Below are 25,874 nucleotides of genomic sequence, written 5' to 3' on the forward strand. Positions count from 1 at the left end.
TCCTAATCCTTTTGCAGCCAGCATTAGTACATAGATAGCAAGGTGTATTATGTAGCACCCTCCTGCAAAGGATGTTAGGTAAATGTTATTTTTTTTTGTGTGTGTGACTCCTTTGTAGTCATTGGAGCAGCGTTAAAGTTTATTTTAGGCTGCTCTGGGTTTCACAAGTTGCAGGTTTGACTATTTCCCCCCTGCCTTCTGGATGCCTCTGGAACATGGAGAGGGGAGAGTCATATATGTAGCTCAATAATTGAGTACCAACCAATCCCTATGAGGGGTAGCCCAGTAGGTGCTTGGAGAGGCTGACAAATAGCATGTTTTTCAGAGTAGTGGGGTCTTCCAGTAGAAGGGATTCCACCAGTTTGGGGGGGAGGGTGGCTACCCCCCCCCCCCCCCCCCATTTTGAAGTAAAGTTCTTCCAAGTCCAGTTCCAGTAAAGTGTGAAAAATACATTACTTGTGTGGATATTCCTTTATTCTTTCATATTAGAACTTATTGCCAGGGATGTCATGAGCGGGTCTATGGTCAGTTGATCATGAGCAGGTCTATGGCCAGGAGATTGGAACAGTATGGCAAAGGCTTTCATCTACCAGCATGTAGGCAGGTGCAGTTTGTATTCTCCACTGCAGGTCGCACTTGACTGTTGTGGCAATGCAGATGGGAGAAGAAGTTGAGAGGTACTTGTTTTCTCTTTGATTTCCTCAGTAGGGGAGCAGCTATCCAATTGGATGCTTGCGCCACATGTGACTTTGGTGGCCATTTTGGGTCAGGCAGAGTCTAATTAAGACTCTGGCTCCCCGCCTTGGCATGCTTTATGTGAGTAGATAGCACAGGTTCCCCATCTGTCAGGGACAGTGCATAAGGCTGGGTTCACACTGTTGCAAATTGGATGCGAATTTCCCCGCATCCAATTTGCATAGCAGGAGATTGTGACCGGCTCTCTATGGAGCCGGTTCACACATCTCTGCAGCAGCCCCGGTGCAAATTGCACAGGAGTCCTGTGCGTATTTTGGTCCGTTTCAGGCCTGAATTCATCCCAAAATTTGGGCTGAAATCAAACCTGAAATGGTGAATGGAGATGCACCGGACTCCTGCTGTGAGCAACTGCGATCTCTACTTTGAACCCAGCCTGAAGATAGGGAAAGATTCCTGAGAAATTGGGACAGCACAGGGATTATGTATACCTCTTCCAGAAGGCCTCGGCGTTGGGTGTGGACCAGCCAAGTTGTATTCCGCTCCTCCACTGCCCACTACACCATGCTGCACCTAGCCCACAAGCAGGTGGGTTGTTGCCCTGTTCAAGAAGAAGTGGGGACTTGAGTAGTTTGGCAGCACAACCAACTAATCCTAGCCCCGCTTAAAAGTTCACTTTAAGGTTCATGGCAAGGCTACATAATAGTCATCTGGGTGTACAGTGCATGCATAACAGGACACCCATACACAAGCAGCATTGTCTTAATTGCCGATTTAATTCCTTTTTCTCTTTTTTTCCTAGTGGCCAGGTGATCACAACTCCACTCCTCATTCCTCCTAACTCCTCCCTGCAGACAAGGCTGTGGGGCTGTTGTCACTAGAGCTATCCACCATTCACAAGGACTAAATGAGACTTGTAAGTGCTGTAGACCAGTAGGATTTGCCAGTGCATCCTCCATTATAATAACAAATGCACAAAAGTGGAGGCACATTGTCATCCATACTAGAGAAGTTGGGAGAGACCACTGATAATGTTACTTTAATTTCAAGAGGAAACTGGCGGCTTTGTACAATCACCGCGGTTGACGGCAGGGAGGGCACATGAAAACCTGGAAGTAGGCAGCGACGTACGGGAACATTGTGGGAGGGTGGTAACTAAGTGATTAAACTGGTTAGTAGTAAGTTTCTAGGACTTGGAAAATGAAATATCAACTTAATACAGAACTTAACAACAACTATTACATATAGTTACATAGTAGGTGAGGTTGAAAAAAGACACAAGTCCATCAAGTCCAACCTATGTGTGTGATTATATGTCAGTATTACATTGTATATCTCTGTATGTTGCAGTCGTTCAGGTGCTTATCTAATAGTTTCTTGAAACTATCGATGCTCCCCGCTGAGACCACCGCCTGTGGAAGGGAATTCCACAAGAAAGTTTTATCGCTATTGTGGGGTCACCAGTACGGTATTTGTAAATTGAAATCATATCCCATCTCAAGTGTCTCTTCTCCAGAGAGAATAAGTTCAGTGCTCGCAACCTTTCCTTATAACTAATATCCTCCAGACCCTTTATTAGCTTAGTTGCCCTTCTTTGTACTCGCTCCATTTCCAGTACATCCTTCCTGAGGACTGGTGACCATAACTGGGCAGCATACTCCAGGTGCGGCCGGACCAGAGTCTTGTAGAGTGGGAGAATTATCGTTTTATCTCTGGAGTTGATCCCCTTTTTAATGCATGCCAATATTTTGTTTGCTTTGTTAGCAGCAGCTTGGCATTGCATGCCATTGCTGAGCCTATCATCTACTAGGACCCGCAAGTCCTTTTCCATCCTAGATTCCCCCAGAGGTTCTCCCCCCAGTGTATAGATTGCATTCATATTTTTGCCACCCAAATGCATTATTTTACATTTTTCTACATTAAACCTCATTTGCCATGTAGTTGCCCACCCCATTCATTTTTTCAGATATTTTAGCAAGGTTTCCACATCCTGCGGAGAAATTATTGCTCTGCTTAGCTTAGTATCGTCCGCAAATACAGAGATTGAACTGGTTACCCCATCCTCCAGGTCATTTATGAACAAAATAAATAGGATTGGTCCCAGCACAGAATCCTGGGGGACCCCACTACCCACCCCTGACCATTCCAAGTACTCCCCATTTATCATCACCCTCTGATCTCGCCCTTATAGCAAGTTTTCAATCCATGTACTCACCCTATGGTCCATGCCAACGGACCTTATTTTGTACAGTAAACGTTTATGGGGAACTGTGTCAAATGTCTTTGCAAAAAGGTTAATAGTTTGGTTTGGCAAGAATGATTCTTCATGATTCCATGCTGATTACTGCTAATGATACAGTTCTTGTTACTAAAATCTTGTATATAGTCCCTTATCATCCCCTCCAAGAGCTTGCATACTATTGATGTTAGGCTAACTGGTCTGTAATAGCCAAGAAAAAAAAAAAAGAAAAGGGGAGGGGGTCATGGAGATGCCTCCCATATAGCCCAGGGGACCACAGACATGGTTTAGGCCAGACTGAAAGGGTTCTAAGGATTGCTCCACAAACGCAATGTAGGGAGTTAGGGAAGTAATGGATTAGAAAAGCGCCCAAAGACATACACTATATTACCAATAGTATTGGGATACCTGCATTTACACGCACATGAACTTTAATAGCATACCAGTCTTAGTCCGTAGTTTTCAATATTGAGTTGGCCCACCCTTTGCAGCTATAACAGCTTCAACTTTTTTGGGCTGTCCACAAGGTTTAGGAGTGTGTCTATGGGAATGTTTTACCATTCTTCCAGAAGCACATTTGTGAGGTCAGGCTCTGATGTTGGACGAGAAGGCCTGGCTCGCAGTCACCGCTCTAACTCATTCCAAAGGTGTTCTATTTGATTGAGGTTAGGACTCTGTGCAGGCCAGTTAAGTTCCTCCACCCCAAACTCGCCCATCCATGTCTTTTTGGACCTTGCTTTGTGTACTGATGCACAGTCATGTTGGAACAGGAGGGGGCCATCCCCAAATTGTTCCCACAAAGTTGGGAGCATGAAATTGTCCAAAATGTCTTGGCATGCTGACGCCTTAAGAGTTCCTTCACTGGAACTAAAGGGCCAAGCCCAAGCCCTGAAAAACAACCCCACATCATAATCCCCCCTACACCAAATGATATGGACCAGTGCACAAAGCAAGGTCCATAAAGACATGGATGAGCGAGTTAGGGGTGGAGGAACTTGACTGGCCTGCCCTCAACCCAATAAAACACCTTTGGGATGAATTAGAGTAGAGACGGCAAGCCAGACCTTCTGGTCCAACATCAGTGCCTGACCTCTCAAATGCGATTCTGGAAGAATGGTCAAACATTCCCATAGACACACTCCTTTACCTTGTGGACAGTCTTCCCAGAAGAGTTGAAGCTGTTATATCTGCAAAGGGTGGGCCAACTCAATATTGAACCCTACGGACTAAGACTGGGATGGCATTAAAGTTCATGTGCATGTAAAGGCAGGTGTCCCAATACTTTTGACAATATAGTGTAAGTGCAAGAAAATAAAGGTTGGAAATTCATTGAGGAGAGCTTGGAAAGCAGCAGAATCACTATATGTTCACCAACAAGTCCAGGTAGTGCAGGTTTTTTCATGATCAGCACTATCTTTTGCTACTAGCACTTGCCATTATTGATAATCTCTTTATCGCCAAGTTGCATTTACATTCATTTGCGGTGCATTCTTGTGCGTTTACATGTGTTCCGGTACATGTACATGCAAAAAAAATGCAGCACGTTGTACTTTTTTAAATGCATCACAGTAGTATAAACTAGGCTTATTCATAGACACTTTTCTTGCATATGAATTTATACCGCTTTCTACTGCATCTTATGTAATTGAGTCTTTAAGGGAAGGAACATTTCCTGGGGGAAGCTTCCATCGTTGACTTCTCATTCTGCGATTTCGTGTTGCTTGGCTGTCATGCCAGTTCAATGGCTTCAATATTTTGGATCATGGACCCTTCAAATTACCGAGTTAAAAAGTGATTGTTTAACATCCTACAGTCCAAAATCATTTACAATTAGGAATAAATTTAGGAACAAAGATAGGTCAGTCCTACAAAGAGCCACATGCCAGTGCAAGAAGGTTAGAAAGGATAAATATAACCTTTCATTGCTCTTCCTTCCACAGATCATCATCTGATTGGTTGCTGATGTTTGCCCAGCATCGCTGCCCTTTCCACTGCCTCCTGAACTGATAGAATTTCGCTAGTTAAACTTGCCTAGCCTCTATAATCAAATTTTCAGCCGCCTCTTGGCTCGACATTTGTTTGACATTATTTTTTTCTTTTTTTATGGAATGGGTGGGGGCTAGGATCCCTCTGTACAGCATACACTTAACTGTGTCATATTTCTGCTTGCCTGTAGTGGAAAAAGTCCAAATCTTTTCGCAGGCTGAGCCTGAAGCAGTCAGTCTTCGCACTTAGAAGCTTTCAAACACTCCGCATTTGTGTCCTTCAAGGAAGTTTGTCTGGGCGGCAGACCAAAGGAGAGCGTCTTTTGGGATGAGCTCGCATCCCTCCGAGCTGTTGTAACAAGCAGTATCTCAATAGATGCTTCGCTGGAGAGGATGTTATTTGGTTGGGGAAGAATCGCCTTAAGCACCATCGCAAATCATTTTGAAGGCATGCATGACATCTGTGACAACTGGAAGGTTTCTACATCCCTGAAGGTCAGAATGAACCCAAAACATTAAGAAGTCACCTGCTTTAATCCCATTAGCGATTTCCCTTCTTGACGGAGACTAAAGTGTCCAGTTGCACCGGAAGAGAGTTCGGGAGAGAGGAATAGCCATTGGTTTCCACTGTTTGCAGCCACAAGAGAACAATGAAAGGTAAGACACTGGCATCTTGCTTGGAATTCCACAGCTGTTACTGTACCGGAGAAGCTGAGGTCAAGCTATGTCAAAAAGAAAACCAATACATTTTATTAAGTGCCTTCTGTATGCCTGGAGTGCCACAAGACCTCAGATAACTTCTGTATAGATCATCTCAATGATGACTGAAAAACCGGTTGTAGTTTAAAGGATCACTCCTCCCAAAAGTTATATTTTAGCCATAGCCAGTGTCTGGTAGTCTTAACCAGCCCCTGTCTTATTGGCATGTCTTGGATGCCCCAACAGTGAGTTCTCTCTGCCATTGTTCCAGAGTCCATCTGAGAGGTTTGGGTGTTTCCACACACCTTTCCATGTTCCATCAACTTATACATTCTCCATAATATAAAATGAATAATTTCAGCACAGATGGTGGGAGTCCCTTATAATGGGCAACGCATCTGTGTGGCACTTGGAACTCAGAATAGGGATGGTGGGATCCCTACATAATGGGCAAAACGTGTGTAAAATCTCAGCATAGGGATTGGGATTCCTTCATAATGGGCAATGCACGTGTTTAGACCCGGGAACTCAATGTAAGGATAGGGGGAGTCCTTCATAATGGGCAAGACACGTGTGTAGACCAATTTGATATTCCAATCGCACACGTTCTCGGTAAAATGGCACAAAAAATAATGGGTGCTGTAGCGATTACCAGTTGGGTTCTGGAAGCATCAAACAAACGTATATCTTCGCCAGCACACCATGGATCAGCAAAAAAAGTTGTCTAAAAAAGGTTTTTTTAATGGAAAAATGTTACATCACAAAAGAGGTGCAACGTTTTGGGGCCGCGCAGGACCTCTTCGTCAGGCAAGTGATGATCATTATCACTTGCCTGACGAAGGGGTCCTGCGCGGCCCGAAACGTTGCACCTCTTTTGTGATGTAACTTTTTTCCATTAAAAAAATTTTTTTTGGACAACTTTTTTTGCTGATCCATGGTGTGCTGGCGGGGATGTATGTACGTGTGTAGACCAGGAAACTCAACGTAGGGATGGTGGGAGCCTCATAATGGGAAAAGCACGTGTGTAGACCCGGGAACTCAACATAGGGATGATGGGAATCCCTCATAATGGGCAAATCATCTGTGTGGACCAGGGAACTCAGCATAGGGATGGTGGGGGCCCTTCATAATGGGCAAAACATGTGCGGAGAACCATGAACTCAGCATAGGGATTGAGATCCCTTCATAATGGGCAAAGCATATGTGTAGACCCAGGAACTAAGCTTAGGGATGGTGGGAGTCCTTCATAATGGGCAAAGCATGTGTGTAGACACAGGAACTCAACAGAGGGAAGGTGGGAGACCATCATAATGGGCAAAGCCCATGTGTAGACCTGGGAGCTCAACAAAGGGATGGTGGGAACCCCTCATAATGGGCAAAACATGTGTGTGGACCTAGGAACTCAGCATAGGGATGATGGGAGCCCTTTATAAAGGACAAAACTGTGTCTAGAACCCTGAACTCAGTATAGGGAATGGGATCCCTTCATAATGGGCAAAGCACATGTGTAGACCAGGAAACTCAGCATAGGGATGGTGGGAGCCTTTCATAAGGGGAAAAGCATGTGTGTAAACTAGGGAACTCAGCTTAGGAATGGGGAGCTCTTCATAATGGACAAAGCACATGTGTAGATCAGAGAACTAGCAAAGGGATGGGGAGCCTACATAAGAGGCAAATTAAGTGTGTAGACCTTTGAACTCAGCTTAGAGATGGGGAGCCCTACATAATTTGCAAAGCACATGTGTTGACCTGGGAGCTCAGCGTAGGGATGGTGGTAGTCATTTAAAATGGGAACAATATGTATGTAGACCCAAGAACTCAGCATAGGGATAGAGGGAGCCCTTCATAATGGTATAGTCCCAGGAACTCAATGCAGAAATCTCACCAATAGAGTCTTGAAGAGATAGAAGGAACTGTCAAATGCACATGTCCTAACTGTCCCTCTTTTAGAACCAAATCCCTTTGTCTCTGTCTCATCCTCAGTTGTCCCTACTGCAGTACAGACATCTAATAAAATGAAATATTTAAATAGCAAAAGTGCTATACAACACTAAACCTTTCATCCAACCTCTATATTATTGACCCTGTTTTTATTATCCAGTATAAAGGAAAATCAATTTTGGCATTTTAATTCTTCGCCTGTGTATCTGAGGAAACTGATAGGGGCATGCTTTGTTTAAATACTTTGTGCTAAAAGATGTCCCTTTTTCTCTTCCCACAAAGTTAGTAGATATGCAGGTGGTTTAACTCTCCAGCATCTACCAAACACTGAAATATCAGTTTTGGGTGCAAGCATCCTATAAATTACAATATGCATCCAGGTATAACTGGCCATAGACATGAAACTATGGTCTCCTATGAGTGAAAACAGTCAGATTGGATATCTCATATTTATGATATGCCTAGGGGGTTGTAATAATTCAGAGGGCTGACAGGCTGCCAATATCTGCTCTCATAGGAAAAGCTGAGATTTCAGTGCCTAATTTGGGACTTTGACGATTTATTTCTCCACAATGCCTATACCAACAGAGGTAAATTAGGCTTGTTTTAAAGAGTGTTACTGCATACTGTATGTACAAGATGTACAAGATGTAGATACTTTAGTGTGCATAGTCTGGGCAAAGGTTCCCTTGAATACTGCAGTCTTCTGGATAGCCCATAAATGTTATAGGACCCTCTTTTCTTTCTGTGGTGGCAGTGAATAATTCTTACTCCTGGATATATCAGGCTCCTATATAACTATATGCAAGCCTCGCGCTGTCCAGGAATACTGTGTCCAGGTCAGTGTGATGCCCATGACAGCCTGTGATCACAGGAAGTGGTAATGCGCTGATTTTTAAAAATGTTTTTGGAAAGTGTATTTGGGCCAAAAAACAAAAATGTAATATATTTCAGTTGACCTATCCTTAGATGTTGTGGCAGCATTTGATTTTTTCAGACTTATTTCCCTTTATTTTCAACTGGCGATCCTGTCAGTAATAAGCTTCCTAGTCTAAAGGTGAAAACGCTCAGTCAGTATACTGTATCTGTGGAGACACAGCATTACTCTAATGCCGCGTACACACGGTCAGACTTTTCGACCGGACTGGTCCGACAGACTTTCCAGCGGACTTTCGACGGACTTCCGACGGACTTTCTAATGAACGGACTTGCCTATACACGATCACACCAAAGTCCGATGGATTCGTACGTGATGACGTACACCGGACTAAAATAAGGAAGTTGATAGCCAGTAGCCAATAGCTGCCCTAGCGTTGGTTTTTGTCCGTCAGACTAGCATACAGACGAGCGGATTTCTGGGTCCGGCGGAGTTACGACGTAAAGATTTGAAGCCTGTTCCAAGTCTAAAGTCCATCATATTTGCGACTGGAAAAGTCCGCTGAAGGTCCGGTGAAGCCCACACACAATCGGATTGTCCGCCGGCTTTGGTCCGTCGGACCAGTCCGGTCGTAAAGTCCGACCGTGTGTACACGGCATAAGACAGGACTACAGAGCACCTCCCCCTCTTTTCCATTAAATGAGTGTTATTCTGTATTTCAACAGAGGAGAACTGGGCTGGGCTAATAAGACTGCAGAGTGCTCAAGACAGCACTGGATTTCTGGCAGAATCATCAGATGTTTTTGCACTTATCAAACAGATATAAAAAATGCTTTCAATTATAAATTTACCAGATCGAAAAGAAGCAAATAAGAGAAGTTAATTTTTAGGATTTACATAAACTTTAACCACTTGCCATCCAGGCCATAGACAAATGACGTACTGGTCAGCAAGTGGAATACCGGGGTTATGGCTGCAGCAATATGCCATAACGCTGGTATTGTTTTTTTTTCAGCTGGCGATTATCTACAAGATAAAATGGTCCCAGCGGCGAATTCAGAGTGAGAGCAATAATTCTAGCACTAGACCTTCTCCTTAACTCTAAACTGGTAACTTGTAGACATTTTTAAAGCGTCACCTATGGAGATTTTTAAGTACCATAGATTGGCGCTATTGCACCAACATGCGCAATTTTAAAGCATGGCATGTTGGGTATCTATTTACCTTGCGTAACATCATCTTTCATATTTAACAAAAAAATTGGGTTATATATTGTGTTTTGTTTTTTTAACTCATTAAAGTGTATTTTTTACCAAACAATAGCGTTTAAAAAATCGCTGCACAAAAACCGTGTAACATAAAAAATTGCTATGACCTCTATTTTATTCTCTAAAGTCTCTGCTAATATATATATATAGAAAGATCTATCTATCTATGTTTGGGGGTTCTAAATAATTTTCTAGCAAAAAAAACACAGATTTTTACATATATGAGAGAAGTGTCAGAATTGGCCCGGTTGACATGTGGTTAAAAAACATTTGGCCTCATGTGTCTTGCCTAAAATCTGTACCTCGGCCTCGGATATCCCTACTACAGATTTCAAGTCAAACTTCCCATAAGCAAATTAGCCCACTTTATTGGTTTATCATAATATCATTGCCCAAAACTGTTTAGGGAGTCACAAACTACAGTAAAACCTTGGATTGCGAGCATAATTAGTTCCAGAAACATGCTTGTAATCCAAAGCACTTGTATATCAAAGCGAATTTCCCCATAAGAAATAATGGAAACTCAAATGATTAGTTCCACAACCATTTATTCATAGGTCCTTCAGTTTATAGTCCATATAAAAAGATTTTAGCAATGTGACCAGGTTGTGTAACCATAAAATGTCCATCCACAAATGGAAGCCTCCACAAGGGGATTAGAAGCAAAATCCAGCAGGAGCTACAGAGTATAAAAGAGAAAAGAGGCGCCTCCAAGTGTAGCAATATGTTGCTAATTGTTGTACCTTCATTAAATGTAACCATATTGCTACACTTAGAGGCGCCTCTCTTCTCTTTACTACTCTGTTGTGACATGACGCTACTTGTGTATCAAAACATCACTTGTATATCAAGTCAAATTGTATTTAAAATTTTTGCTTGTCTTGCAAAATGCTTTCAAACCAAGTTACTCTTAAACCAAGTGCAACTATGTTTCAAAAAATATATGGAAGTGTATGGGACTTTAATTGTGCCTCTGAGAAGTGTGAACAAATGAAATACAATAACAAACTTATGAAAAAAAATAGACCATTTTATTTACTATAAAAACAGTTGAAAAACAGAGCAGATCCCCAACAATTAATAGAAATATGGCCTACATGTTTCGCGGACAGTGCTGCTTCCTCGGGGCCTTGAGGATAGCACAGTATGACGTTGTGTGAATTCTACAGATGAAACATTAATATAGATTATATAATTACATAGATAAGAATTGAATACACAATGTATACAGACGTTAATGCATGAATCCTTACATAGGTATATATTAATAGCATGTCATCATAAGTATTTATCAGTAAAATGAAAATATTTGTAAAACATTGAACAAACAAATACAGTTACATTTTCTATTCATTGGGGGTATATAGCGATGCTTTTCACACAGGGAGCTAGAACAAAGGGAGTCAATTGCATGCTGTTAATTATCCAGATATGTGATGCTAAACTATGGAATTATGTAAAAGTATACACATACATACACACATAAATATATATATATATATATATATATATATATATATATATATATATATATATATGTATATATATTACACATACACACAGAGACCATAGTGTTTCATGAAGGCGTGTCTCTCACTTACCCAGAAACTGTAATCAGAGGATACCGGCTCGGCGGGACAATGTGAGGCCTGGGAGCCCGTGGGAAAACTCCACCCCACCTTAACCGGGAGGAATGGGTGGGTCCCTATACATGCAGATGGAAAAGTATTTATAAACTATGGTCAAATGGTGGCCTCAAAAAAATAATAAAGATAGCTAGTGTCTTCGTCATTTTAGCTATCCTCCCATAGACACCAAATAGTTGGTGTCCATAGGAGGAAATGTGCTCAATTTTTGTTGTCGTTAGAAGAAATGATGCCCAATTGTTGATGTCAGTGGAAGGAATGCTGCCCATTGTTGGTGTCAATGGCAGGAATAATGACTCAAGGGCCCAAAAAGGCAAGCAAAGAGCCGCATCTGGCCCCAGGGCCGCAGTTTGGAGACCACTGTTATAGTGTATATTAAAAATATATATTTTTGCTGAACGCCGCTAAAGCTTTCAGGTTTGGCTTAAAGAAAAAGTGGCAACCCTAGCAGAGGTGGCTCTTTAATTAGGCAAATTAGGCGGTCGCCTAAGGCCTCGCGCTCACAGGGGCCTCGCGACTGCCTAATTTGCCTACTGAAGGAAGGGGAGCACTGGCGTAGCGTGGGCAGCTGGTGGACCCGCGCTGTCCCCGAGTCCGATGCCCCAGCCAGCTGCGGGAGTCGGGATACTACTGACAGTGCTGCCTGCAATGAACAGGTATCGCTGCAGTGAGGAACAATTACAGGAACCATGCCCTGTATCTGTGTCTATCCAGCAGCTGAAATCCCTGCCACCCGCGGCCGCCCCCCCTTCCCTGCTGGACGGACACAGATACAGGGTATGGTTCCTATAATTGTTCCCCGCAGCTTTGTCTTTGTCAAAGTCTCGTGTCTTCTCATCACATCAAGTGCTGCTGATAAAGAGAACAGGACCTGCAGGCGGAGGTAGAGGGCTGTGTGTGATAGAGACGGAGGCTGGGTGGGACTATGGGACTACAATCTCCAGCAATGTCTATGGAGGGGGAGCACTTAGTATGAGGCTGGAGGTGAAATCATGGTGTATCCGTCCCACTTGCAGTGTAGGTGAGATCACATGTGTCTGGATGGCAGGAGGAGGAGCTCAGAACACCACAATATATAACTGCAATCAGTGGTGGCTGGTATTTTGTTTGGGGGGTGCGGCAAACAATCCACTCCCGCCAGCCCCCTTATCCCGTCAGGTCACAGATGGCACAGAGGCCCCCCCAGGTCATGAGCGGTACCCCCAGGTCGATCAGGTTAGTCAGTTATGGCCCGCACTTACCCCATCTCACGGGCAGCAACAGCGGCTTCTCTCCAGGCTGTAGGCATCTCGTCCCTCTGTTCCCCGGCGTCTCCTCTCTCCCCTTCCTTTCAGGCAATCGGGTGTAAGGTCTCATGACCCGCTTCCTGATTAGCTGGGAGGAGGATCAGTGTGAGAATAGTGAATATTCATTCGCTATTCTGACACAACTGGGTGGGCTTGGAGCGTAATGCTCTGTGCCCCAAGACCACTCTTTTTTGAAGTCTATTAGAGCATCAAGCTCTAATCATGTGCTTCAACCCCCCCCATTGGAATTCATGCATTCAGCCCTAGGTGTGTAGATCAGGGGGCCGGGCACACGGATAGGGGGCGGCGCCCCTGCGCCCCTAATGGATGGGCCATCACTGTCTGCAATCCTACAGTGGTACAACACTGCCCACATATCCTAATTATCACATCAGTACCTCCCCCTCTTCTCCTTCTACCTCCCCTCCTACCCTCCCCTCTATCCCCCCTCTCTCTGCCCTCGAACCCTCCTATCCCCCCCATTGTTTCCATCACCCCTCGCTTTATCTTCTCTCCTCCCTCCCCCCTCCCTCTCTCTATCATTCCCCCCCATGTCCTCTCTCCTCCCTCCGCATGTCCTCCCCCCCTCGTTCTCTCTATCTTCTCCCCTCCCTCTCTCTATCCTCTCCTCCTCCCTCTCTCCTCTCCCCCCCTCTGTCCCTCTCTCTATCCTCTCCTCCTCCCTCTCTCCTCTCCCCCTCTGTCCCTCTCTCTATCCTCTCCCCCTTCCTCTCTCTATCCTTTCCCCCTCCCTCTCTCTCCCTTCTGCCCCCTCTCTCTATCCTCTCCCCCTCCCTCTCTCTATCCTCTCCCCCTCCCTCTCTCTATACTCCCCCTCCTTCTCTCTATACTCCCCCTCCCTCTCTATCCCCTCTCCCCCCTCCCTCTCTCTATCCTCTCCCCCTCCCTCTCCCCGCCCCTGTCCCTCTCTCTATCCTATCTCCCCTCCCTCTGTCTCTCTTCTCCCCCCTCCCTCTCTCTCCCCTCTCCCTCTCTCTTTCCTCTCCCCCCTCCCTTTCTCTATTCTCTCCCCCTCCCTCCCCCCCTCTGTCCCTCTCTCTATCCTCTCCCCCCTCCCTCTATCTCCCCTCTCCCCCCTCCCTCTCTCTATCCTCTCCCCCCTCCCTCTCTCTAGCCTCTCCCCCTCCCTCTCTCTCCCCTCTCCCTCTCTCTAGCCTCTCCCCCCTCCCTCTGTCTCTCCTCTCCCCCTCCCTCGCTCTATCCTCTCCCCCTCCTTCTCTCTATCCTCCCCCTCCCTCTCTATCCCCTCTCCCTCCTCCCTCACTCTATCCTCTCCCCCTCCCTCTCTCCCCCCCCTCTGTCCCTCTCTCTATCCTATCTCCCCTCCCTCTGTCTCTCTTCTCCCCCCTCCCTCTCTCTTTCCTCTCCCCCTCCCTCTCTCTATCCTCTCCCCCTCCTTCCCCCCCTCTGTCCCTCTCTCTATCCTTTCCCCCTCCCTCTGTCTTTCCTCACCCCCCTCCCTCTCTCTATCCTCTCCCCCTCCCTCTCTCTATCCTCTCCCCTTCCCTCCCTCTGTCTCTCCTCTTCCCCCTCCCTCTGTCTATCCTCTCCCCCTCCTTCTCTCTATCCTCCCCCTCCCTCTCTATCCCCTCTCCCCCCTCCCTCTCTCTTTCCTCTCCCTCTCTCCCCCCCTCTGTCCCTCTTTCTATCCTATCCCCCCTCCCTCTGTCTCTCTCCCCCCCCTCCCTCTCTCTATCCTCTTCCCCCTCCCTCTCTCTATCCTCTCCCCCCTCCCTCTCTCTCCCCCCTCCCTCTATCTATCCTCTCCCCCTCCCTCTCCCCCCCTCTGTCCCTCTCTCTATCCTCTCCTCCCCCCTCCCTCTGTCTCTCCTCACTCCCCTCCCTCTCTCTATCCTCTCCCCCCTCCCTCTCTCTATCCTCTCCCTCTCTCTATCCTCTCCCCCTCCCTCTCTCTCCCCTCTCCCCCCCTCCCTCTCTCTATCCTCTCCCCCTCCCTCTCTCCTCTCCCCCTCCCTCCCTCTGTCTCTCCTCTTCCCCCTCCCTCTTTCTCCCCTCTCCCCCTCCCTATCCTCTCTCCTCTCCCCCTTCCCTCTGTCCCTCTCTCTATCCTACCCCCTCCCTCTCCCTATCCTCTCCCTCTATCCACTCTCTCCTCTCCCCCATCCCTATCTCCTCTCCCCCCTCCCTCTCCCCTCTCCCTCTGTTCACTCTCTCCTCTCCCCCATCCCTCTTTCTATCCTATCCCCCTCTCTCTCTATCCTGTCCCCCCTCCCTCTGTCCACCCCCCCTATTCTCTCTCCCTTCCCTCCCTCTCTCTGCCCCCCCCATTTTCTCTCTTCCCTCTCTCCCTCCCTCTCTCTGCCCTTCCCCCCTGTCCTTTCCCCCTCCCTCTCTCTATCCTCTTCCCCTCCTTCTGTCCACTCTCTCCTCCCCACCTATCTCTGTCGTCTCTCCCCTCTCCCTTTCTCTCTCTGCCCCCCCATTCTCTCTCCCCCCTCCCTCTCTCTGTCCTCTCTCCCTCCCTTCTATGTCTCTTTCCTTTCTCCCTCCTCCCTCTCTGTTTTCTCCCCTCTCCCTCTGTCCTCTCACCTCCCCTCTTTCTGTCTTCTTTTCCCTACCCATTTCCTCTCTACTCCCCTTCCTCTGTCCTCTCCCCCTCCCCCCCTCCTCCTCCAGGGTCATGTATTGTGTAAAGACCACAGCTCTCTACACCGGAAGCATTGGGTCTCATGGGCACTATGAACAGCGAGGTCCAGAGGGGTGGCCAGGATACTGGGAGTTAGTTCAACTTTTTATTTTTTGTGAAAAGGTGAACTTGCCTTCCAAACTATCTCAGGACATAAAAGAGGCCCTATAGGTGCTGCATTGCTCTTACCTACCAGGTGGAACATTCAGGAGACCTGAGTCCCCAAAAACTCTATTATATACAGATCTAGATCAGCCAGAGGAAGTGGTAAGGCTCCAATGGTTGTTATTGGCTTCTAACTTTGACAAATGGCCTCTTTTACCAGTAGGGTGGAGAGGGCGGGCCCAAGCTTTTTACAACAATGGCTGGTCAAGATTTGCATAATGGAGCACTCAAAGTTTAGGGGTTCTGAGGTATGTGACCTAAAAACCGCCAACAACAGATGGGATATAGGAACCTGTGGGTGATGTCACCTCTCCAGGCTTTACCATCCATTGTCAAGTGCTCTCTCCTCTCCCATGCAGCCACCGCTGACTGACACAGGGGATCATGTGACCAGACCAGAGCTAAAAGTCCACAGGTTAGGGGGCACAAATTACTTGCCTTGCCCCAGGCGCTGACAACTCATGCTATGCCACTGGATGGGAGAGTGCAGCATCGGGAAGAAGGATGGCGCTGCCACCTTGAGCTGTCAATGTTATCTCTATGTGTCGCTCACAAATCGCGATCTGCTGACAAGACACACCCAGGGGAGAGCAGAGCACAGACTGGGAAAGGGAGGGACAATCTGGGTGAGCTCGCTGGTGTGATATGATCCAATAACATGCTGGAATCCTTGAGGACTGGCCATGGGTGGATTGCCATCAGTTTATTGTACACTGTACATTGCAATGTAGTATTATTTTTTATTGCTTTAATTATTCTTCCAATTATGGGTGTGGGAGGGCTTCATGTCTAAGTTTTGCCTAAGGCCTCACAAAGCCTAGAACCACCACTGGGATAGATCGCATAAAGTGGGGGTTTATCTGAAACTGTCCTCCTCCTTGTTGTATCAGACCCTGGGATGTGCAGACCTTATGTTCCTGCTGGGGTAAGCAGCGATGTGCGTGGCTGCCAGCTCCTGGATGGTCACCTTTTCTGTGGCACCTCAAGACCGTGGGTTATCAGGCAGTGAACACAGGAGGGTGGCGCTACCTATGGTATATGTGGGGAGCTCTACACCTGCCTTTCCCATCTTACCCAATGGTGTGAATGAACCTTTAGGGTGCATTTACAAATGAAGAAACAGAAACAGGCTAACTGGGCTATAAATGCACTTTAATTACAGTGATCGTTCATCATAATTGCCATGTAATGAACCATACTAATGCTACATGACACTTGCCAAGTACATAGTTAGGATAGCCTTATTATCCCGAGTAAAGTGAAGTGAAGCTATATTATCAGGAATAGAGGTCATTGCTGATGGTCCTTTATTAGTGTTTTTGTTGATCCTGCCAGTTTGCACAAAGTGGCTGGAGCTCTGTTCATATTGGTCACAAGGAGCTCGGCCTTTGCACTGGACTTTTCTTTTTAAACCCCTGCTATTTAAATATGCCCCCCAATGTAAAAATGAGTGTACTCTTCCCCCCTTTTCCCCTACCCCCCCCCCCCCCCCCCATTCCGGCATTGGTGATCAGCCTAGTACTTTTTATTCCTCCCTTCTTACCTGTGCAGCATTGTCCTCAATAGTCACCTGCCCAGAAGATACAGCATTGTTCTGCTGCAATCTACTGTTCAGGTGTTGCAACCCTGTGCCACCATGTTTCCCTTCAAACTCTCTGGATATGTGATGTGCATAATCAATGAGGCAGCAGAAGCAGGTATAAGTCATTCTCACCTAGGCAAGAATGACGATGGGGCAGGGCCAATTGAAAATAATTTTAAAAATATAAACAAGCAAAAAAAAAATCTATGTATTATTTTTTGAACAGTTAGCTGAAATTGCGCTTACATTTCTTTGTCACTAACTTAAAGTCTGTTTTTTACTATTATAATGTTATTTCGGCTCCTTCTGCTCCCTGTCAGCTGCCTGCCGCCACACCCCGCCTCACATAAGCCTCTCGATCTCGGCTACTGAGCAGAGCAAGATCACCCTGCCAGCAAAGGCAATGGGCAGCTGCAGCAGTAGGTGGCCGGGACTTGAGCAGAGCAGCCAGCAACATGAGGAGCAGGCACGGAATGCGCATGTACCCGAAATTGAAAAAAAAGCCCCTCAAATGCTCAACCATCACATCATCAGAGAGGAGCCCAGGAAATAGTAGTAATAAACCCCCCTAAGCTAGTAGGAGTAGCTGAGCGGGGGTGTAATTTAGAAAGCCCTTTTTTCTGCACTGAACTGTCTGTGAAGCTGCCCCCCTGCTGAACTGATAACGCCAGGCCCAGTACAACAGGGCCGGTTGTACTGGCTAATGTAGTGACATCTACAGAGGACTGAACAATAGCAGTGCATTTTTACACCTCAACAACCAACAACTTTGGTCCTGCTGGATTTTTTGCAGTGTATCACAAAGCACACTGAAGTAGTTGGAATAAAAAAACCTCCAACATTTATGTCAGTGGACGCAAAAATTAATCTCGAGAATTGGTGTCAGTGGACACAATAATAACCTCCAGAATTGGTTTCAGTGGACGCAATAATAAATTCCAGAATTTGTGTCAGTGGATGCAATAATAACCTCCAGAATTAGTATCAGTGGATGCAATAATAACCTCCAGAATTGGTGTCAATGGATGCAATAATAATTCCCAGCACTGGTATCAGTGGACATAATAATAACCCTAAGCATTGGTAACAGTAGGCGCAATAATAACTTCCAGTATTGGGGTCAGTTGATGCAATAATAACCCCCAGTAATGGTGTCAGTGGAAGCAATAATAACCCCCAACATTGGTGTCAGTGGACGCAATAATAACACCCAGCATTGCTGTCAGTGGATGCAATAATAACCCCAGGATTGGTGTCAGTGAATGAAATAATAACCCCCAACATTGGTGTCAGTAGACACAATAATAACCCCCAACATTGGTGTCAGTGAATGCAGTAATAACCCCCAGGATTGGTGTCAGTGAATGCAATAATAACCCCCAACATTGGTGTCAGTGAATGCAGTAATAACCCCCAGGATTGGTGTCAGTGAATGCAATAATAACCCCCAACATTGGTGTCAGCTACTGCATTCATTGACACAGACAGCGGGACTCGTTCCTGCCCCAGCTCCCTCGTCACTGGCCTTGATCGACAGCACTGGCCAATGGCTTCCGATGCCCCAGCAAAGCCAGGGAGATCCGGCAGTGAGGGGAGAGAAGAGCTGCAGACGTGCACAGCGCTGGATTGAAAGAGGGGAGGTGAGGGGTGATGCTGATGCCTAAACATTTTTTACCTTAATGCAAGGAATGCAGTAAGGTAGAAAATGTTTAAGCTTTAGAACCACTTTAAGCTTTAAATCTTCCTAGGAAGGCATCCAAAGAAATAAACAAGTCTTTTCCACAAGTTGCTCTGACATGGTGTTGTTTGCAAAGACTCTTGAAGAAGCACTTAATACTAAACATGAAAGGAGACACAAAATAGAATTCCCTCAGTGCTGTTATCTGGAAGCCGCAGTGATGGGAGCTGGAACCAGAATTAGACTGACATTACCAAACACCTGGAGTTTCTTATTGGCAAGTCTGGGGAGAGTAGCATGGGGCTTTGTGATATTCTTGGCAAATATCTCTGAATTATGTAATAAAAACAGAAATTAGGAGACTATTTATGGATAGGCTGGGTCTACACAGCATGAAATAGTGACATCAGTATCTGAGAAAGTGAAGTGTGTAATATTAAAGCCCAACTCCGTGAAAATTGGAAATTTTTCCTTGCAGTGGGGCTGCACCTCCACTGGAGAAGTTAACTGCTCATTTAGGTCTAGGGAGCATAGAAAAGAAGATTTACTTACCTGATCCTCAGCACCTCCGTTATGCTAGACCAGTCGCCTAAGGTCTCCAGCGGTCTAAGGTTCTGACATCATCAAGACCAATTTAGGATTTATAGCCCTGCATTGGATGTGATGATGCCAAGGGACAGTCCACTGCAAGAGCATGGAGGACCACCATCTGCCAGGGGAGCAGAGGATTGGGTAAGTAAAAGTGCTTTTAGCCCCACTGCAAAGAGAAAATTTCAGATTTTCTGGAGTTGGGTTTTACAAATCACCTTATTTTTCCTGATTGTTCTGTTTCTAATCCTTTATACCACTTCTGCTTGTTGAAAAAAAGCTCTTGTTTTTAGTTGGTCTAGGTCTAGGAGGTGTTGAACAGGTACTATTACTTACCTGACTCCTTGCTCCGGCCGACTCCGGTGCTTTCCCCTTCTGCCTAAAGCTTCTGTGTGTGGGCGGGGCCTTGGCGTCATTATGTGCAATGCAAGGCTGTTAAAGCAACCCTAAAATCTGGTTTCAAATCTAAGATCTATTCAAGTATGTATTCTTATCTGAAAGAAGTCCCTTCTATTGCTCCCAGCCACCTCTGAATCTCCAAATTCCTTTTTATTTTGCTGCTACGATCTGACTTTCTGAAGGTGGCTACATTGGTTCTCCATGGCCTCTCTGCATGTAGGAACTTAGCCACACTCTCTCCCTCGCTCCTGAATTGGACTATAGGCTTTGGGATCTGTAGTGTGCATAGAGCAGTTTACATGACCACAACTAACGTGCACATCTCATTCCAAACAGTTTGTTTAGCTAGTTATGGTCTTTTATGTGGAGGAATTGGAACCAAACCCTTAGAAAACAGAACTCCATCCATTGCCCCAATTGGGAGAGAACATTTCCGTGTCTGGCAATGGTCTGAAAACAGGCAGATGGCTTACAGTCCACCATTCACACAGAGTCATCTGCTCTCCTTTGGTCAACTTTACTGCAGCAAGGCATTCTGAGACCATCATATCTTACAGTAATTTTGTTAAATGCGGGGCAAAAAGTCTATGGCAGTGGTTCTCAACTCCTGTCCTCAGGGCCCACTAACAGGCCAGGTTTTATGTATTACCTTGAGGAGATGCAGACTAGAATACTGCAATCACTGAGCAGCAAATTATATCACCTGTGATATATTTCAGTTATCCTGCAAACCTGGCCTGTTAGTGGGTCCTGAGGATAGGAGTTGAGAACCACTGGTCTATGGCATGGGTAGGCAACTTTAAAGAGATGGAGATCTACATGAACAACATGGGAGAAGTCAAAGATCACCGGGCACAGTGTCGCCCAGTTTCGCCTCCTCACACCTTATTTAAACCTCTAATTGCCATACTACCATGTTGCAATCATGTGCATTGTACGGCAATCATGGGTTTAAATCAGGTGGTGAGAAGGCAACATAATGCCTCCTCATCACTTGTCAAACACGCTCAGATTCTTTTTCACTCTTCTTTCCTGCTGCTGGCACCACTCTGGAGACCACTAGCCAGGATAAGAGGTGGAGGGCAGTTGGTATCTCTCGGAGGCAGCATTGGCTTATTTGGCTCTTGCTCCCTACTACAGCTCCAACTTTACAAGTAGTCCCTCTGCATTGCACTCTGTATAATGCTCTAGAATGGTGGGTCAGCAAACCCAGACTGCGATCTACCAGTCACCTGTACGCGATCCACTGGTAGATTGTGATTCACAGGTTGCTGACCCCCAGTCTATGGGAATTTGGAAATTAATTTTCACATATATTTTACTGGTTTATCAAAAGTTTATTTCAATGACGGTAGAGCACACAAAATTGTACACTGTTCAATATTTAAGGTATCATGTGTGCCAAGACGAAGTGAGAAGATAGGAGAAGCATATACATGTAGTCAACAAGACATGTTAAAAGCTAATGCCGGCAAGACAAACCCAAGAATATGTTTATTCATAGGTTTGGTGGCAGCAAAGGGGGATGTATCTGTAGACCTGACTGTGTGCAGGGAGTGTGCAAAAGTGTGCAGATGGTGATCCTTAGGTATAGCTGCCCAGGGTAGGGGTTTTAGTGGTATTTCAGCTGATTTGGTGGGGGAGTGGAGTAGAAAGGGTAATGTCAGCCTAAGTGCAGGAAATAGAGAAGATTAGGATACAGTAGGTGTAAAGGGAAGATCAGAGGGGTGTTAGGGAGGGAGAAAGGTAAACTAACTGTTTGGGGTTTTATTTTATTATGCAAAATATGATTTTTTTTCATCAATTTGTATTGCATAGGCATTTGAATCATGATAAAGGATTCCCGGAGCATTAGGGTTTATTTAACCCCTTGGCACCCTTTAAGGGGTTTCAGATGCCAGTTTATTATCATGTAACTGGCTGTCACAGCGGTCGCATGATCAGAAAACCTTTGGTTATTCACCGGGAGTGCGCTCTCGGCACAACTGTATTTACATTCTGGTACGCAAATATGCGGTCGCTCCGCATCAAGAGGTCATATATTTGCGTACTGACAGTGCAAAGGAGCTAAACAGACAGCACAGTAGAAGCTGTCTCCTTTCAGACTCTTTCTCTTTAAATAAAACGCACACAGTTGTGCTTGTAATGTTCAGCTTGCTCTATTGGGCTCTACAAACAACCGGTTTTTACAACAGGTAGTAAGGAGAAACAATAACACCTGTGAAAATGTATGTGTTGCTGGGCTCTAATATTGTTTCAGTAGGCAAATGCAGCTAGTTTTTAGGCACACTCAGTCTGCATTTAAAGCAGGACTTAACTTTCTCAATCAACATTAACTATTTTTAATCCATATTCTGCAAACAATAGTAAATAGATAGGAAAGTATATCATATTTACTTTTTTTATTTTTTATTTTTTCTTTGCCTAGGCAAATAATGTCATACACCCCAGGAATCGTCAGGAGGGGAGGAGGGGTTTTCTCAGCTAAGCACACCTTCCTGCCTGCTTGCCTGAGCTAAGGGCAGATAGATTTCAAGAAGTAAATGCTGCATGAATCATCTGCCCTCACGCAAGTTGGCCGCAGCCAGAAATGCTAGGGGAGTGTTTTGCAAATTAATTTCTCAGCAAAATAAAGCATGGAGACATGGATGGATGGGTGACTTTGATTTGAATATTATCATTGAATTAGTGTTTTTGATTTGTGGTGCTCAGATGTAGTGTAGTTCTGCTTTTAAGATGATTAAGTGATCCTGCTGAGTTTATTGACCCGAGCATTTGATCTGTAGTTGACCTCCATCTGACCTACATTTACCTTCTTATAAGTTGTTTTAAGCAGCTTTTGCATTCCCATTGATTTGTATGTCGTCGACATAGGCCCAAAAGAAGCCTAAATTTCTAATCGCTGGCTGGATATTCAAATCTAATATTTCATAATTACATTAATATGTATTAGTAGCCCTAAGTATAATAGATGGAAAGAATAAGTAAAAAACCACCATACTATACTTATAACACTTGGCAAAAGATTCCTATGGCTTTACGGATTTCTTTACCACCCACTGTAGTCAGTATCTACTCTTCTCGTATAGAATAAAACCATTGGATTATCGAATCATTGTCGGAGTTAGACTTTCCCCAGTGTCACATTTGGAAAATACACAGCTCTCCAATGATGTCATATTGTTTTTCCTGGCGGAAAGTCTAAATTTATGCTTTAAGCTTTATGCCAGTGAAAAGATGTCGACAAGTGAAAAATAATATTGACTTGGATATCAGCCTTCAATTCTCGCAAACAGAACTTCTTCATAAGACTTTAGTCTGCAAAAGACTTGGAACTGCAAAGAAAAACATCATGACTCTGAAAGTGTTTATCACTTTCAGCAAATTTTTGGGAGGTACTTTTTGTGGCTTTAGCAGGTGCTTTTTTTTCTTAGCTTTAGCAAGGAAGAGATAGAAGCTCTCTCAGGTTATTTTTGGTTTCTGGGTCTATGTTGCGGAGATTTCTCCTCACTTCCTGTATGGTCCATAGCACAGGAAGTGAGGGGAAATCTGTTCACTGTGGTTCTGGATTGCAATGGCAGCACACTTTTTCAGGACTGTAAAGTTTGTAAACTGAGTTTTTTTTGCTGGTTGAGTTCCACTGATGAGTTTCCACTCACTTACCGCAGAGCAGTGATGTCACACTCTCCACTTTGTCTAATTAGAAAACACTTTGCATTCATTCAGGAAATACAAAGCATTCTCTGAATGGTGATAGTGCCGAGAGGACAACCTCCTGTGTTCAGAATGCACCAGACCGGCTGCCTAACACGGGACCTGGAAGCTAGTGGAGATGACTAGAGTAGTGGTATCTCCTACAGTGAATTCCAGCTTCCAGGGGGATCGGCCAGGTATGGTAAATACATATCTACACTGGTCCAAACTGGAAAAAATGAAACTATGCAAAAATATACCATGCTTGAAATTCATCTTTAAAATTTACTAAGAAAAGAGAATTGGGGGCAACTACTCATGTGTTACCACTTTGTTAGCAGTGCTTATACGGGGGCGGGGAGAGAGTGTTCACTAATGCCTCCAGAGGAGGGCTGAGGCTATAGCTTGACGTATAGCATTTAAGACAGTACTCCATATTAAAAGCGACATTTCTCCACACAGACATAATTAGCTCCTTGTAATTTGTGGCCCACCTTCTGTAACGCTATACATTTTACACTATGAACAACAGTTCCTCATTATACTTCATAAATCTTCTCTCTTTTGTTGTGCATCATTTTTGAGCCAGTGCTGCGGAGCTTGCACCAGGCTCTGCCATCCCAGTTACTCGTCACCTCATCCCAGTAACATCAATTCATGTGTTACACTTGAATCTTAGGAAGCTGAACGTGACCTGTGCTTATTCTCTCTGAGGCTTCACTCTTCAAACCTCTGTGACTTCAAGGCTAGGTCCTTAGGATGACAGTGTTGGAGCTCCAGTTTCTAGTGAAGGAGCCTAAGCATACAAGCTCCTTCACTACCAGGACCCTCCATCACCTTTGTCAAGCCACACCGCTTCCGAAATGACTGGCTGCTTATGCACATACCACTAGTACTGTAGTCATTGCCAATGGAAATAAAGCCTACTCTGAACAGCTTCACTGCACATTAGACATTTGCACTGCGTCTTTTCTATATGGTCTTTTCCCCACATGTGAATCCTGTTCTGTGATAAGCCAAGAATGCATGCACCCCTTTAAGATTGTCCTAAAGTGATTTCAGACCAAGCAAAGTTATGCAACAAATAAGTTATTTACTGAAGTAGTAGAAATACAGATGAACAATTCAACTTGGATATTTCCAACACACATTCCTGTACAAGTTCTTCTAAGTACACCTTGGTGCCCATTAGATGTTTTCCTGATGCCCCTGCTCCATAAGGTAGTCATACCTTAAATACTGTAGGTGAGAAAGTCCTTTTGAGTCAATTAGTTTATTAGGCAGTGGCAAAAGCCTATATCTCTGGGACTCCGACTGGGTTCCCACAAGGTGTGGTTTAGCGGCAAATAAAAAATCACATTCTTAGTAGCATCCTTTTTCCTTGGGCAGAGTGCCCTGGAACTGAACCTCCATCCGACTTACTAACAGCGGAGTCCCAGAGAGGTGACTACATAGTTAGTCTGGTTGAAAAAAGACACATCTAGTTCAATTAATAGGAGCCTAAGCACACTAGCAGAGGCGGTTCCCTCTCTTTTTATGTGTTTTCCCTATCAGAGGGCAGTATTTACTAAAAAGCCTGGAAAAACCTGGCCAACAGTGTAAACCCTTACCTCTCAGGGAGTACAACTTTAGCAGGGCAAGACAACAACACAATAATTACATTTAACCAATATATTTTAACTGTAAAATAATACATTTTAGCAATCATAAGAACAGTTTATCACTATCCACTTAAATCTTGATTACAAAAGTCCTCAAGGGGCCTTTTTATTGTCTTTACAATATATCAATAAAATGTCTTCTGGTTTCTGTCCTGGTGATCATACAGGTGTAGCACCCTCCACTTAGGTAGGTGCTAGAGTTAGGATTTTTGTGAGAGCAGGTACAATCAAGCAGGCTTAGCTAGAAGTTTGATTTGTGTGGGCTGGGAGTGGCTTAGAGTAGGCTGGTGACTCACAGATAATATCACTTCTCGGTTATCTCCCTCTGGCTTCTAGAGGATTCTAGAAGAGAGGAGGGGAAGAGAGGTGGAGCTGCCTGGGGTGTTCTAATGAGCACTAATCAATCTCCTTAAATACCTAGAGTCAGCCCAGTTTGGGAGGAGTTGTCGGGTGGAAGAACTGAGGATGGAGTGTTAGGCTGTTGTGGCCTTTGTGGGCACTCCCCAGTCTTGGGGGGTGACCTTGGGCCTGGGACTTGGGTGCAGAAAGGATTCCTCTCAAGAACGCATGAAGGATTTGGACAGGAGGCACATAGAGGCGTCAGAGAGGACAGCAGGACCTAGTACTGCCAGGCAGGTCTTCAGGAGGGAACCACCGGTGTATGTTTGGCCAGGAGGGTCAGTGAGTGACAGGCACAGTCGAGAGGACTGGGGAGGCATGCCTGAGAGGACTGGGAGTGTGCAGTCTGGGATGGGTGCAGAGCCAGCAGCAAGGACTGTGATGTCACGGGCAGTGGAGTCGGGCAG

General features: G+C 45.2%; 1 protein-coding gene across 2 annotated transcripts in view; it reads left to right on the plus strand.

Annotated features, from left to right (window-relative positions):
- The first annotated feature begins 4,944 nt into the window (after window positions 1-4,944).
- Window positions 4,945-25,874, plus strand: part of SCARA3 (scavenger receptor class A member 3) — a 61,120-nt gene continuing 40,190 nt past the window's right edge. Inside the window, exon 1 of one of the 2 annotated variants that reach the window (XM_073625129.1) lies at window positions 4,945-5,574. In XM_073625129.1, coding sequence (XP_073481230.1) covers window positions 5,568-5,574 — 7 coding nt within the window. In that variant the 5' untranslated portion in view covers window positions 4,945-5,567. The remainder of the gene's footprint in view (window positions 5,575-25,874) is intronic. The other variant, XM_073625128.1, reaches the window with a different exon arrangement.

Source organism: Aquarana catesbeiana, linkage group LG04 (genome assembly GCF_042186555.1).
Source record: "Aquarana catesbeiana isolate 2022-GZ linkage group LG04, ASM4218655v1, whole genome shotgun sequence".
NCBI classification, from domain to species: Eukaryota; Metazoa; Chordata; class Amphibia; order Anura; family Ranidae; genus Aquarana; species Aquarana catesbeiana.